The following is a 14307-nucleotide window of genomic DNA, read 5'->3' as shown; positions in this document are numbered from 1 at the left end:
ACTTTTAGTTTTAGATCATATGTCTGTAAAGCATAATTGTAGTTAGTGTCGGAATATTAACATCCAACTAATTCGGAAAATTATTATCGACCAAATCAGATTGGATGATTCCTCTTCAAATCTTTTAACTCTGATTTGTGATGCACCGAAACTTGATGAAAGTTAAAAGAAAAAATATATTTGTTGTGAAGAAAGAGAAGGATAACTATAGGATAAGAAAAACAATCGATGCAAATATAAAAAAATATACTTTAAAAAACTACGATGTTAACATTCTTCGATCTTATTGATAAGATTATAAAGATTAATCAGAGCTTAATAAAGAATGCCAAAAAAATGTTTATTAGAATTTAAGAGACAAAAGAATATTAAATCTCTAATAGATATTAGGATAAATTCTAAAAAAATCTCTAATTTTGATTATTTTTCATAGAGCATCTCAATCTTAAAATATTCTCATATGACTACGTAAAAAAATTATTATTATTTTACATACCTTGCATGTGCTCCTTATGCGAGGAAGGAGGGGAGCATGAAAGGTACTACGATCGCTTGCACGAAGGCTTACAACCTTATTGAGCCTCATCACACTTACTCACAGCTCTTATTGTGGGAAAGGCGGGGGTGCAAGGGTTTGTCACCTCCCCAAATTTCATTGAGCCCCGTCGAATTCGTCATTGCCTCCGCACACGCAAAGGTGACTCTGACGAGAGTTCACAGGTTTGTGAAAGGCAACAATAATCCTCGCACCCCATCTTCCTTTGCAAAAGAGTCATGAGCAAGCATAACAAGAGCCATGCACGATTAGTGGCAAGGACTCACAACAATGATATAAGCAGATAAATAACTTAGAACGACAAACATATAGGCATTAATAAATGTCTTTCGTATCATGCAATTTGCACTATTACTACTGTACGGAAAAGAAAATGACAAAAACGTTACACCCAATTTAAAAGACATGGTATTCATTATTGTGCAAACCAAATAGCACATTCCTCTACCTGGGAGCAGAACCCATATATATTTATACAACCATAAGAACATTTTCATTAACAATATCCAAATTTAAATACTGAAACTATTATCTGATTTCTGTTGGGCAAATGTATATTCTTCTGCAGGACAACTTTTAGGTAGATATCTTGAATTCTCACAAAAAAAAAAAAAAAAAACATTGGAGAATAAAACACCAGGCAGTTTAGATTCACAGAGGGGTCCATCGATTACAGCACAACAGAGAAACACCATCCTGTTCTTGAAAGTTGGAGTTGAATAATTTCTCTGACAAAACTGGCTGCCCAAGTAGGATGCAAATCATTTGGATATGTCTTTACCAAATAATCCTGATATCGCTCTGCCTGGATCATCCTGCTTGATAAGAGATTCACCAACCAGTACCTACAATTTAGAACGTAACAGGTTTAATAAAATGATAAGAAAAAGAAACTGAATAGCTTTTTACAACCAACAAATAATAATAACAAGCCATAACCTCCCAATTATTTAGGCTACATATATCTATTCTCACCGTTCAACTAATAGAAATACTGCTAAGAAACCAAAATTGCATCTTAGCATTTGGATATAATGTCTTTCATATAATGTCTTTTTGTCATGACCATTAATTGATCAGAGAACAACACTAACTTTAGGCTGGTATAAGAACACAAATTTGAAGTTGACCAAAATATCTATTGGATGCATTATTTACATGCACATTTAGGGTTTTAAAAGAAGGGGTGGCCCAGTAAGCAAGGGTTTGTATTTGCTTCATGTTACCACAAGATAATTTGAGCATGTTTTACCAAGCAACGTCAGTATATCTGGGCACAGCAAACTGCCATTCAAACCCACAGCATCTCAAATCAAACGTCATTGAAAATAGGCAGCCTAACTTAAAACATTTTCCCAATTGCTAGACAGACTTGAGAATTAGGAAAAGGTTCACTTATAATAGTAATTTAATATTTTAATATTTTAAGTCAAAAAGTATCGGGGAAACACCCTAAATCAGAATAATGTGAGTGATGCACAAGCAAAAGTCACATAAATGGTTCCACCTGTTGATAAAAGCAACATCCATGAACACAAATGCAACCACCCACAGATGAAGCATCAATACACATCACAAGTATAGAGTACTGTCAACTTACAGCTTTAACTCCAGCATCTTGAACATAAGAAATATCTTCAGGAGTGAATAAGCCAGATTCCCCTACCACCTGAAAAATCAGGTTCTGTTCAGTAGCCATGAAAATAATTATCAACTGTCAGAAAGAGAAAAAAAGCTAAGTATTGTAAGCTAAATTTGATTAATGTTAGAGATAATATAGATCCACTTCAAGAAAATAAAAAAAACATGAATGCTAAAATTTATCATACAAGGATTAAAATACAAAAGTACTGAATGAGATATTGAAGAATAATATTGACTTGACAAGTTAATGAAAAATTTTGGCCAAGCCTCTCAGTTAGTATTGCACAATCTGTGCTGACATTGTACCTGCAGGAGGGTATGCCAACACTAAGCAGGCCAGGCATTGAGGACAATGCCAACCGGAGTTGGTTGCCATTTGACACATGCTATGCTGGTATATCATCATCGCAGGGGCATGCCACAAAACTGAAAACCTTAGTGACTACACAAATATGCAAAATAGCAGTAGATAGTTAATATTAGATATTATCGGAATACCTTGAAACTTATTATTTCTGTGGATATAACAAAATAGTCGTTTTTTGTTAATTCAAACAAAAACATGTGCTGAAGGAAACTGTCATGTTATACATTACATGGCACTTCAAATAAAATCTTATAAAACATCTTGAGCTTAAATTGCTTCAGCAGAACTATAACATGAATTTGCTCACAATGATGTCCCTCTGACGAATAAGCTCCCCATGCTCTCCCTCCAAAAGTCTTTTTGTGTTTGAAATATCAACTTGAAATGTTTCTGCAAGAAGACAATATGATAACTCTATTTATCGTATTCATACAACATTAGATGGGGCATATCAATATATTTCTTTCTATAAGCTACACAGTATCTGAGTTGGAGATAGTCATGGTTATCTAAAACATAATTTGAACTTGCTTTCGTGCATCCAGGTCAAGGTTTGCCTTTTCAAGTTTCGGACCTGTTTCGACAATCTGTTAGAATGGTATGTACCAATTCGTACCAGTGTACCGATACATGGTACGCCCATATGTTCTAGTGTTTCAACGAGAAAAAAAAAGAGAGTGCACAGGAAGGGGCAGTGGAGGAATAGAGGTGGAAGGAGGAAAGAAGATGGAAGAAGAAGGAGGAGAAGTGCAGCGGTTGTGTCGAAATGGAAGCGGCAGCATCGCAGCAGCGAAGAGGCAATGGCAAGGGCTGCAGCATCATACGCAAGATGAGGGCTTCCGTTTGCGAGTCCTAATTTGCCTTTTTTTTTTCTTTTTAATGCTGAAATGGACTCAGGCCCACCACTTTTTTACTATTTTAATCGAATTGCTCGAAACAAGGGTGGTCTGTGTATCGGTCCACGCCTAGACTGGTACATACCATACCATTTTGGGCAATTCAACAATCACTGATCCAGGTAACCATTCATTTCTACAATTGGTATTGGCATCTACAGCAAAGGAACACTTTGACTATCCGCCAATTCAACATGGAGTATGGGAAATATACCTGCAATAACAGTAGAATCTTCAACACTCTGGTTGAGATTCCCAGAAAATGTGGAGCAAAGTTTTGTGTTTTGTTGCACACATCAAAATGTCTTGATGAGTTGACAGTTAAATTTAGGCCATTCAATAAAGTTTTCAAATCTTAAGAAACAGGGACAATATGCAGAACACTAAGTTCACGATTAATTCCAGGATATACAATGAAATAACTTCAATAAAACCACTTTGTTCATTTTGTTCAGCTGCTAAAGATGTCAAATTTAGCTCAAACCTCGATATGATTGAGGCTCAAAAAGGAGGAAGGAGAGAGAGATAAGAGCAAAAAAGCATAAATAATAAACTATAAAATAGCATACTTTTCTGATAAATATGGAAAAAAACCATCCAGAAGCTGTAAGAGTTAGAACAATGAGTTTGCAATCACAAAAAAGAACAACTTTGATCACAGAATGTGGTAATAAGTAATAACAATTCTCAGTTTCAGCTACAGCATTTCTAAATTATCATGAGTTACAGTGTGAAGAAAAACTGAAATAATAATAATGATTCAAAATCTTGCAGTAAACAGTTAAAAGAATACCAAGATCACGGTTATTGATTCCAATGAGCTGTATACCCTCTATGCTCAATACTCGATCCATTTCCCTCTCATTGTGCACCTATAGCAAAGCAACTTCAATAAATCAACACAAAATACAATACAGATGCAAAGGCTACAGAAACACATTTCAGATTGGTATGATGTGAGATACTGCAGAAAAATGAAGCCATGCACTGTCGGAGTATTCGACCTGAATATTATAGGCAGCTAGATAGAGTACAATTTAATAAAAAATAGTATCAATATAATCAACGATAAGCTGATGAAAAAAACCAAGAAAACATATGTGGGAGAAATGATTAACCCGCTCACTACATATTCAATCAACATACCACATCTCCCAAATGGTGAATAAACTCAACAAAATTGAATTAAAGATTAAATGTGAATGCAGTAAATATAGTGAACTTAGCAGAATATACTAGTCCAAGTTACCGCTGAATTTGTTTACTACAAGATTACAAATGCCAGACAGATGGACTAGGACATTGTCACGGACTTAGCTGGAATTGCCTATGTCGTGAGGCACCCTTGCGGCCAAGAAGCGAACTTAGCTTGAGTTGCCTAAGTCGCAACGCACCTTTGCGCCAACTTCTCAGACTTAGCTGGGATTGCCTAAGTCTTGAAGCGTCATTGCGACATATGCGTCCGCAAAGGTTCAGCCTAGTTGCAACCTCGTACAGGTCCCGAAGGACTTGTAAAACAGAAAGTTGATTAGATTGAAAACGAGCGACGGACAAGTCCCGACGTCTCGCAAAGAGGAAAACTTTACAAACAATTCAACAAGCACCTTGTGTGCACAGGAGAAAAGAGATAAAGGAGGAAAACAAGGACTTTAGAAGGTAGAACGAATAGTTGCAAGTCCACAAACAACTACTCACCGGGTGCCGGGCGTGAAGGCAAATTCCCGTCAAGTCAACGTGCGAACTTGTGAAGATTTTTCAACGCTTGACAATATATCGAAGCCCCATCCAACCCTATGCCACCCAGGGGGTTCCAAGGTGCTGAGATGGCTGACGTTTTGGGCGCTACAGTGGGCTGCAGAAAATAGCCCACGACACGTGAAAACGGAGCCATTTTGGGGCTTTTTGGCCCGACGCGGTGAGAGGTCGCATTGCAGCGCTGCAACATGTTCGAACATGTATTTTTACAAGCAAAACACACAAAACCAAGGCAAAACAGGTTGTCATGTCTCTGTTCAAGCATGCAAAAACGACGAACGGTTCGTTGAACAAAGTTATTGCGAGTGTGCGATGACCGTTCGTGACAACATGGACCTCATGCAGTTTTAACATTGCCGACACATTCTTGTTGTTAAATGGTGAGTACTGGTTAGCACGGATCCATGTGATGCTATCATACTATGACACCTGACACGTCCTCTCCAGCACTTTATTTGAATGAGCATGCAAGCAAAACTGACATCATCCTCCCAATAGTCAATGAGACTAAGTAGTGCCAAACTAACTAAATTTTAGATTAAGGATGAGATAGGAGAATGTTAGCAAAAGAACAATAAAGGAGTCAACGATCACGTGTGTCATTCAAAGTTTGGATTTGAACTCTGAAAGAAATTATTTGTAACTTAAATATGGTTAAACAGAGAACACACATTTCATCCACCAGTCAGCAAAATGGCCATGATGAATTGCTTAGTATTAATTTCTATAGGTATGTAAAAACTGCAGTTGCCATCAAACTAAGCTTTAAAATGGAAGGTGACGGACCTCAACCAATGTCGCTAGGCCAAGCAACCTACAGATTTTAGTCAAATATTTGATATCAAGATCAGGTAAAACAGCAGCAATTAGCAGGATCGCATCCGCTCCTTTTGACCGAGCATAGTAAATTTGCCAGGCATCAATAATGAACTCTTTACACAGTAAAGGGCACTGCATTTTCTCACCAAATTAGAAGCCCATAACAAAATGAGATATATCAGATAAGAGAGAGTGGAAAACCTAAAGAAAGCTTCTGTTCAAAAGAAACAAAGATATTGATAATAAACCTTAACTCCAGCTCTGCGTATGGCCTCTAGATTCTCAAAGCTTCCCTGAACAAGAAAAATAATAACCTCAATCAATTACATATGAGCACAGATAGCTAATTGATTCTCAGTATTGATAATGTTGTTAAATAATTGATTTTCAGCATCGATAATGTTGTCAAAACCAAGCATAGAATTGGAGAACCTTCACCTGAAAGTATTTTTCATCAGTCAGCACACTTATGCAAGTTGCTCCAAATTTCTCATATGCACTGGCAATTTTTACCTGTTTCAATCACATCATAAGTCAACTCTTTTGCAAAAAGAGATCACGAAATGGGGCGAAGTTACCATCAGGGTGTAGCTACTAAAGAAGAGCAATAGCTAAAGGCACTATTCTTAAAAATTTAGATTAATATGCTGATGAAGCAAACAAATTTTGCAAGAAATATTACTTGGATGTTTGTTCAAACAAATAATAAGCTGCAACTTATGATATGCCTATAAAAAAGTTATTTGCCGTACACATTCTTATCCATAAGAGGCACCAGAAGAAACAATATGTGCTATTTAAATTCTAAAGCATGAGATAGCAGAATTTCCTAACTTTATAATATTATATTTCTTTGCATTAGAATTCAAAAAGTTAAAAAACGATCTTACGATAAAATATTCAACATAGAAACAAGTCAGTACGAGTTATGCATACAGCCAGAAACTGATACCTGGGTAAATTAAAAAAAGGATTTACTGTCCAAAAAATATTCTTAGAAAAGCACATATATTCTCAAATAAATCGAGATGCAGAAGCAAGAAGAACCAAAAACATCTAACGGTCATGTTGTCTACTTCATGTCGACTTTCAATGTCAATGAAAAAAGTACAGCAACACTAGATCAAATATGACAAAAGCAACAGTGACATCCTAAAAGCTAGACATCAAAGAGCAAAGTCTACAAAAGCAAAACAAGAAAAAGAAACCATCTTTCTTCATTAATTTCAAAAGTTTAGTCATGATAAATATTTATAAGATTATGAGTAAGAGGGACCAAAAAGCATCCATAGACAAATAAAAAACAACAATTAGCTTAATGTAGTAGGAGTTTAGGACTGTCACATAATCTATATATGCCCAGATCTAGAATCACAGATAAATGAATAACAGAAAGAAAGTGAGAACTCACTGGATCAAAATTCTCCCGCAACACGCCTCTGCTTGGAGAAGCTTTTTTTACCTCTGCTATCAAAGCAGGCATGCCAGTATTTTTAACTGATGCTTTTAGTGCTCCAACAAAATCTCTAACAGGTGGAGCATCCTCGAGGGCTTTCTTCAATGTGGTCAAAGGTCTCCTCTCTTTTAACTGGACAGAAGAAAAAGTAAGAGTTTTCAATACTTAACAATTTTTCTCGACGATGCCAATTTTGCATGGTTAACTTAGAAAATGCCTGTGAAACTTCCATGTCCTTGTCCCATATTATTTTCTCTAGGATGTTCCTTGGGGTATTTCCTTCATTTTCCAACCGGAACTCAAATGGTCCTACATAGTGCTTAGGAGGTCCAGTTAGTGGCCGCCTCCGGATTTGTATACCCTGCCTTGAAGCTGCATTGTCAACTACATTTCCATTTTGCCACTCCTTGATCTCAACAGAATTTGCAATATTCTGCCCGCCAGAAGTTGGAGGGTCACATTCTTCTTCTGTCTCCTTCACAAACAAAGACAACCAAGTTTAAACATTAGTAGTTACAGTGAAAATCAGACATGGGATGAAGCCAAATAAATCCAAGAAGTTCTAGTGATGCTTCATTTAGCATCCCCCAGGTATTTGAAAGAACAAATGGATGTGAACATTATGGAAAGCATAAGATAAAATATAAGATAAAATATACATAAGAATGCCAGGGATTTCAGTTGTCCCTAAATAGAATGGAATGGTTAAAGTACCCTCTTTTACATCATACTAGACTCCCTTTACTTACAAGAGGTTCATTCACCAAATAAAGGTACTGAATTACAAACATACCAATAACAACTGGTATCAGTTTTCCTTTTTTCATACCCACTTTTCAATAGATTCCCTCCATTTTAGGATCTTGCTAGCATCAGAGAACGCTGACTTAACATGTGTGGCTTTGCTTCACAAGGAATAATATGGTCTAGCATTTGGTTCATCTTGTGTTCTTTACGTCAAAAGCCTGATTGACAACACAACAGTAGCTACCCTATGGCCAAGATAGCCGATGTACCATAGAGCTATTGCTTCAAGAAAATTGGTGGAGCAAGACGTCAAGTTTCGAGAAGTCCAAATTAAAGAAATTGGGAATCCCAATTTAGAACTGACTCTGCAGAAATCTAGGTGCTCTACACTGCCTGTAGGCCATCGGACCTAACTGACGAGAAAAAACATCTCCTTACACAGATGCCCTGTTTCTATTTTACTTTCTTTTACTTCATGTAAATGTGTTTTCTTCTTTACATGCGTACAAAAACCAGATAGAATCAGGATGTCTATCAACCTTCCGAGAACATTCCGAAGAGATCATAAGCACAAGCCCGAATCAGGACGGTCAACAATGTAATGCATATATATATCATAGCAAAGCCAAAAAGAGGGGGAAAAGCAAACTTGATTCAAATTCCTCGCGCAACAGGTCAGGCCTAGAAAAGGGTCAAGCCGCAAAGAATCCAAAGTTCACCGCCAACTTACAGACGCTTCTTCAGCCGTGGTGCAGCGGAGAGCACACGGTCTTCGCGGGCGATCCATCGGGAACCCCGGAGCAGGATCCAGAGACAGTAGGCGTCTCCGAAATCTGGAGGACGAGAAGCACGGGATCGCAACCCTAAATCTCGGAGGGGTTCCGAGAGCAATCCCATCCATCTCTACCAACCCCAAAAGATGAAGGCAGAAGCGCTATCTCTTCTCGCGGTGGTTCAACCGCAAGCGAGGCAGCAAAAGCGATGCGTTGGGAGACGGTGTGGACACCTTACACGCAATAAAACGTTTAAAAAAACATATTTCTCAAAAATGTTGCCACTGTTTTCGTGTTTGGACGATTTCTCTATAAAAGATTCATATTTTGAGTATTTATCAATTGGTATCTTTGATTTTATTTTTAAAAGAAATTTTTTAATCTATTTTTGACCAATTTTAACTATTATAATATTTTTATTTAGCTCGTTTATAATATTTTTTAAATAATATTTATATTATTTTTATTGAGGTATCGAAAACACTATGAACTTTAGGTTCATAGAATTAATGATTCCAATTTGAATTGCTAAAATTTTATTTTAAATTTAAAATATAAAAACTTATAAATTTTATTTTTTTAATAATAATTTTTTTTGAAATTATGAAATCGATAGCTTTGAATCAAAACCATCAATTCCTAAACTATGAGTTTTGAAATGGATAGTAGTATTGTTTTCCCGATGAATCATCTAGTCAATTCGATTTTAGCCTGATTCGATTTCGATTCAAAACGACTATGATATTGTTTATTAGATATATAAGTGATGTGATATTATTTCTTATCTATTGTAATTGCTTGTAGACTATTATGATATTATATTTTAAAATTTTAAATTAGTTTAATTGATTTTAAGTGTCAATTTAGATTATTTATTATGTTATCGAGTATGTTCAATAGTGTTTTTATTATGGTGGCCAAAGTATTATAACAAGTATTTTTTTTAAATTTTATTTAGGTGATATTATTCATCAAATATTATAAATACCTATTTAAAACATAATATGAAATATCAAATAATTTCTAATATGTTTTAATGCGGGTTTATAGTGAGGGCAACACACTATTATAACAGGTCAAGTAAAAAAAAAAAAATTGCAACATGTTAAAACACTATAATGGATGAAAAAATTTCTAAGATAATTTAGGTTTTTTTTCAAATTAAAGATATTATTTAAAGAAATCAAAATGGGAGGAACCTATTGGGAAATACATAAAATGAGAATATTTTATAAGAAAGTCATCCTTTGTTTTTCTTGTTCTTTAGTTGGTATTTTTCTATAAAATATTCATATTTTGGATAGTTACTAAAAGATACCCCTTTTTTTCCCAAAAAAATATCCTTAATTTTAAAAATATTTAAAATATCCCTAAAAAGTTTTCTTGCCAATTTTTTTCATATATATTTTTTTACCAATCTTAAACTTTAGAGTGTTTTCATTTAGCTTATTTATAGTATTTTTTTAAGAGCATTTATAGTATTTTTAAATCCTAAAAATATTATAATTACTATTGAAAAATATTATAAATGACATCATAGTGTCTCTTTTTTATTATAATTACTTATGGTCCATTACGACATAATATTTTTTGATGTATACTTGATTTAGTCGATGTTAGGAGTCTATTTAGAATATTTACGGAGTTGTTCGAGTATGTTTTATAATATTTTTATTGTGGTAGCCAAAATATTATAATAAGTTAATTTTTATTTTTATTTGTAAATACATATTTGAATCATAGTATAATTTTTTATTTGACCCATTTATAATATTTTCAAATAGGATTTATGGTATTTTATTATGGTGGTCAAAACACTATAAAAAGTAAAAAAAACAATACTATAACATATTTAAAAAAAAATGTTAAGGATCAATCAGCATATTTTTCAAATTAGACTATAGGGAAAAACCAAATGGGGATAATGATTAAAAATATCCAAAATATAAATATTTTTTAGAACAACTGTCATTCATTATTCTATTTTTATTTATTTTTGGAAAAGAGGACAAAAGAAATACAAAAATATAAACCTGCCATATATAATCTTATTATATGAATTAACAATGGCATCAATGCAGATGAATAGTGGCACTACTTATGCATTTAAATATGTAATAAATTTAATATGATTTTCTCAGTAAATACTCATAGAGTATTTCTTAATGTGTGTATATTTATATAATTATACATATATATTATATCCTTATTTTACGTTTTTTTATTTATATATATATATATATATATATATCCAAACCACACATTAGACTGCTGATAAAGGCAAGGGTAGCATAACCTTCCAATTTTGAAAGGAAAGCTTTCCTTTTGAATTGAACATCCATTTTGTAGGATTGATCTGTATTATCCTTTAGACTCTCTTCTTAGCAAATAAAAATTTATTCTTAGTAAAAAAATAAAATAAAAGTGGCATTGGAATCGTACAAGACCTTTTTTACTGCATTGTTCATCATGAATGAACATACAGATGTGTCATCACAACTGAGAGACATGATTGGTAACAATGAGTTGACGGGATTCCTACTATAGTTATTGAAAGGGGAATGCATCATATTATACAAGGAAAGAAATTTGGTTATGCATTGATTATTTACCACAAAATGATCACATCCTTCCATTCTTGTATTATTCAGCTCTCTATTTATTATTATATGTATAGGTAAGAACTCAATCATAAGAGACATCATCATCATCATTATCGTCACAAAGTCCCGTCAGAAGCTACGTATCAGTAAATGTATGTTTCATATTTCCTTGCTCTTAGTTATTTTGATTTTATGCTAGATTTGTGATTCATAATAACTTGTTCTTTTTGTTCTTTTTTGTGATTTTTTCTGCAAATCTTCCAACTAAATTTCTCGTCCACAATTTTTTTTTTTTTTGGTCTATAGAGATCAGATCTTTATTCTAATAGTTTCCCTTTATATTTCTTTTAAAAGAAAAATAGAATTTGCATCGATATGATTCCATATACAAAACCCTAATGAATCGATGAAATCTAAGATACTTCGCTATGTTATGTGATATATCAATAATACTTTGGTCGACTTTATGAAATTTTAATGCATTATTATTGTTTGCCACCATTCAAAACATTTACTATAGTCATAGCTTCATCATTTTTATCCTTGATAATATACCTAATTGATTAACATGTCGAAATCATGTGATCGATATATCGAGATACCGATCAACACCTCAGAGTCAGAAGAACAGTAACAAAGCACCATGTGGTCGAGACATTGAAATCGTATGACTAATAATACGACACTACGTGACTAATATAAGAGCGTTATGTAGCCAACACATCAGCATCATAGTGTTAACATGTCGAAGCCATGTAATACCTCAGCAACACCTTAATGCTATAACCAACAACATGATACTATGTGGCTAAGATGAGGGTACCATATAGTCAATACCTCGATATCATAGAGTTGAAAACATATGATCAACATAAGGGTACACTATGTTGAAGTCATATGATCAACATCGTGATATCGTGTGATCAATGTGTCGGAACAACATAGCCAATACTTTAGTGCCACGTTGATGTCACGGTGACAAAAACCTAGATTTCATATAGATAATATGCTAGCGTCAAACAACCCCAACAAAAAAAATTAGTTGCTAGTGGTTCTTTAAACCTCATCAACATTTAGATATCATTTTAACATGTTTTCTTCTTTTTCTAGCGTCTCAAATGGATGATAAGAGGCTGAGAACAGATGATGCGAAGGAAAGGAGGGTTTTCAGCTGTCAGTACTGCGACAGAATATTCCCCAGCAAACAAGCATTAAATGGTCATCAAAGCAGACACAAAAAGGAGAGGGATGCAGCCAAGAGAGCAAAAAAGAAAGTGCCATTGTTTCCGGCACTCGCTGCTCTAAATCTTGATAAGCTGTTCCGACATGCTTCTGCTTCCTCCAACAACAGAAGAAAGCACGATTACTCCCATGAAGCATTCCCAGCAAAAGGGCTTGCAGATTACGATCCCACTCTAAGATTTGAAGTGGCACCAGCGATGCAAGCACCCATGGGAGGCTCCTCGTCCCTGAAGGCCACTTCTGATGGGAAGAATGGCACGGCCGGAGACGAAGATGAACTCGACCTTACTCTTCATCTTTGATCAAAGGGATATATATATATGGACCCTTTTCGTACTACTGCAATAAAAATAATCATGCAAGACATGCATGTCTTTACACCTTGATATGGATTATAGACATCCGGAATCTATGGATTACATTTGATTTCTAGTGATTTCTTTGCCTTATGAGTTTGTTGAAAATTCTACTCTAATTACGATGTATCAATATTTTATTCTCTGCTTGATATATTTTTTTAATTTTTTTTTTGTATCAGGTGTGTTTCCTCACTCGACTTGATTCGATTGTTGAATCATCGATTTTGAACTATACCTGGTTAGATTCGATCGAGCTTACTTGTCGTCGATTTTGAACTATACTTGATTAGATTCGATCGAGCTTACTTGTCGTCTCACTCTGGTCAGACCTAAGTCTAATTGATTAAAATTATAATTAATTATGATTATGATTTTTTTTTCCAGAGAGGCTTCTGAAATTTTGCATTAATTCTTATAAATGATTAAAAATTTAAGCAAAAAACTAAAATTCTGAACATGCATACTACTATAAATAAAACAGAAACATAATTTATAAAATCCTAAACCTATTTTTCATTAATTAAAAATACTAACAAATCATAAACTTTGAATAAAAAATTCCAATAATTCATGAACATTTTAGATAAAATCTATGAAATATGTGAAAGACATGAAGAAAATTATATTATGTCCTTTATTTTAATATCCTATATTCGTGTTTTTGTCCCATCTTTATCTTTCATTATATTATCATTTTCCACTGAAGTGCATAAATATATATATATATATATATATAATAGTATGTCTAATTTTAAAAACACCTAAATTATATTTTAATTTTTTTTACTTGTTATTGTATTTTATTTATTATAGTATTTTAACCACCACAATAAGAATACTGTAAAACATAATTGAAAACATTATAAATGATCTAAATATAATTATAATCTCAGTCAAACTAATTATAAATCTAAAAATATAATACTGTAATGGTCTATGAGTAATGATAACCAAAGTGACATGATATGATATCACTCATAATATTTTCCAATAATATTTATAGTATTTTTAATATATCAATAAAACACTATAAATACTATTGGAAAACACTCTAAACAAGCTAGATAAAAATACTATAACAATTAAAAAC

The 14307-nt window shown here is 33.7% G+C and overlaps 2 protein-coding genes across 4 annotated transcripts; one reads left to right on the top strand and one right to left on the bottom strand.

Moving 5' to 3' along the window:
• Positions 1–1005: 1005 nt before the first annotated feature.
• LOC103976951 (indole-3-glycerol phosphate synthase, chloroplastic) lies at positions 1006–9225 on the bottom strand. 3 transcript variants are annotated; one of them, XM_018822777.2, is made up of 11 exons: positions 8971–9225; positions 7711–7968; positions 7449–7625; positions 6476–6550; positions 6286–6330; positions 6005–6169; positions 4257–4335; positions 2875–2957; positions 2507–2642; positions 2157–2225; positions 1006–1401 (listed from the first exon to the last, which is right to left on the bottom strand). In XM_018822777.2, exons 1-10 carry the CDS (start codon positions 9139–9141, stop codon positions 2194–2196), a joined length of 1221 nt encoding a protein of 406 aa, XP_018678322.2. In that variant the 5' UTR covers positions 9142–9225; the 3' UTR covers positions 1006–1401; positions 2157–2193. The 3 variants fall into 3 exon arrangements, with proteins under 3 accessions (XP_018678322.2, XP_018678323.2, XP_009390592.2); XM_018822778.2 differs by having other exon boundaries at positions 2507–2591; XM_009392317.3 differs by lacking the exon at positions 2507–2642.
• A 3509-nt stretch (positions 9226–12734) lies between these two features.
• LOC103977354 (zinc finger protein 3-like) lies at positions 12735–13160 on the top strand. Its single transcript, XM_009392848.2, has one exon. The coding sequence runs from the start codon at positions 12735–12737 to the stop codon at positions 13158–13160; it is 426 nt and encodes a 141-aa protein (XP_009391123.1).
• Positions 13161–14307: the final 1147 nt, after the last annotated feature.

This window comes from Musa acuminata, chromosome BXJ2-3 (assembly GCF_036884655.1).
Source record: "Musa acuminata AAA Group cultivar baxijiao chromosome BXJ2-3, Cavendish_Baxijiao_AAA, whole genome shotgun sequence".
In the NCBI taxonomy this organism is placed as follows: Eukaryota; Viridiplantae; Streptophyta; class Magnoliopsida; order Zingiberales; family Musaceae; genus Musa; species Musa acuminata.
Note: the sequence above shows the minus strand (reverse complement) of the source record. Positions and strands in the feature narration are given on the sequence as shown.

What these genes read in the sequence shown, in the direction of transcription:
- LOC103976951 (XM_018822777.2), bottom strand. Translation starts at nt 9,141, where the DNA reads ATGGATGGGATTGCTCTCGGAACCCCTCCGAGATTTAGGGTTGCGATC. An exon ending in AATCAATAACCGTGATCTTG is followed by an intron (nt 2,958 to 4,256) that starts GTATTCTTTTAA and finishes GTCTTCTTGCAG; the next exon opens with AAACATTTCAAGTTGATATT. An exon ending in GTTGGCATACCCTCCTGCAG is followed by an intron (nt 2,226 to 2,506) that starts GTACAATGTCAG and finishes CTGATTTTTCAG; the next exon opens with GTGGTAGGGGAATCTGGCTT.
- LOC103977354 (XM_009392848.2), top strand. Translation starts at nt 12,735, where the DNA reads ATGGATGATAAGAGGCTGAGAACAGATGATGCGAAGGAAAGGAGGGTT.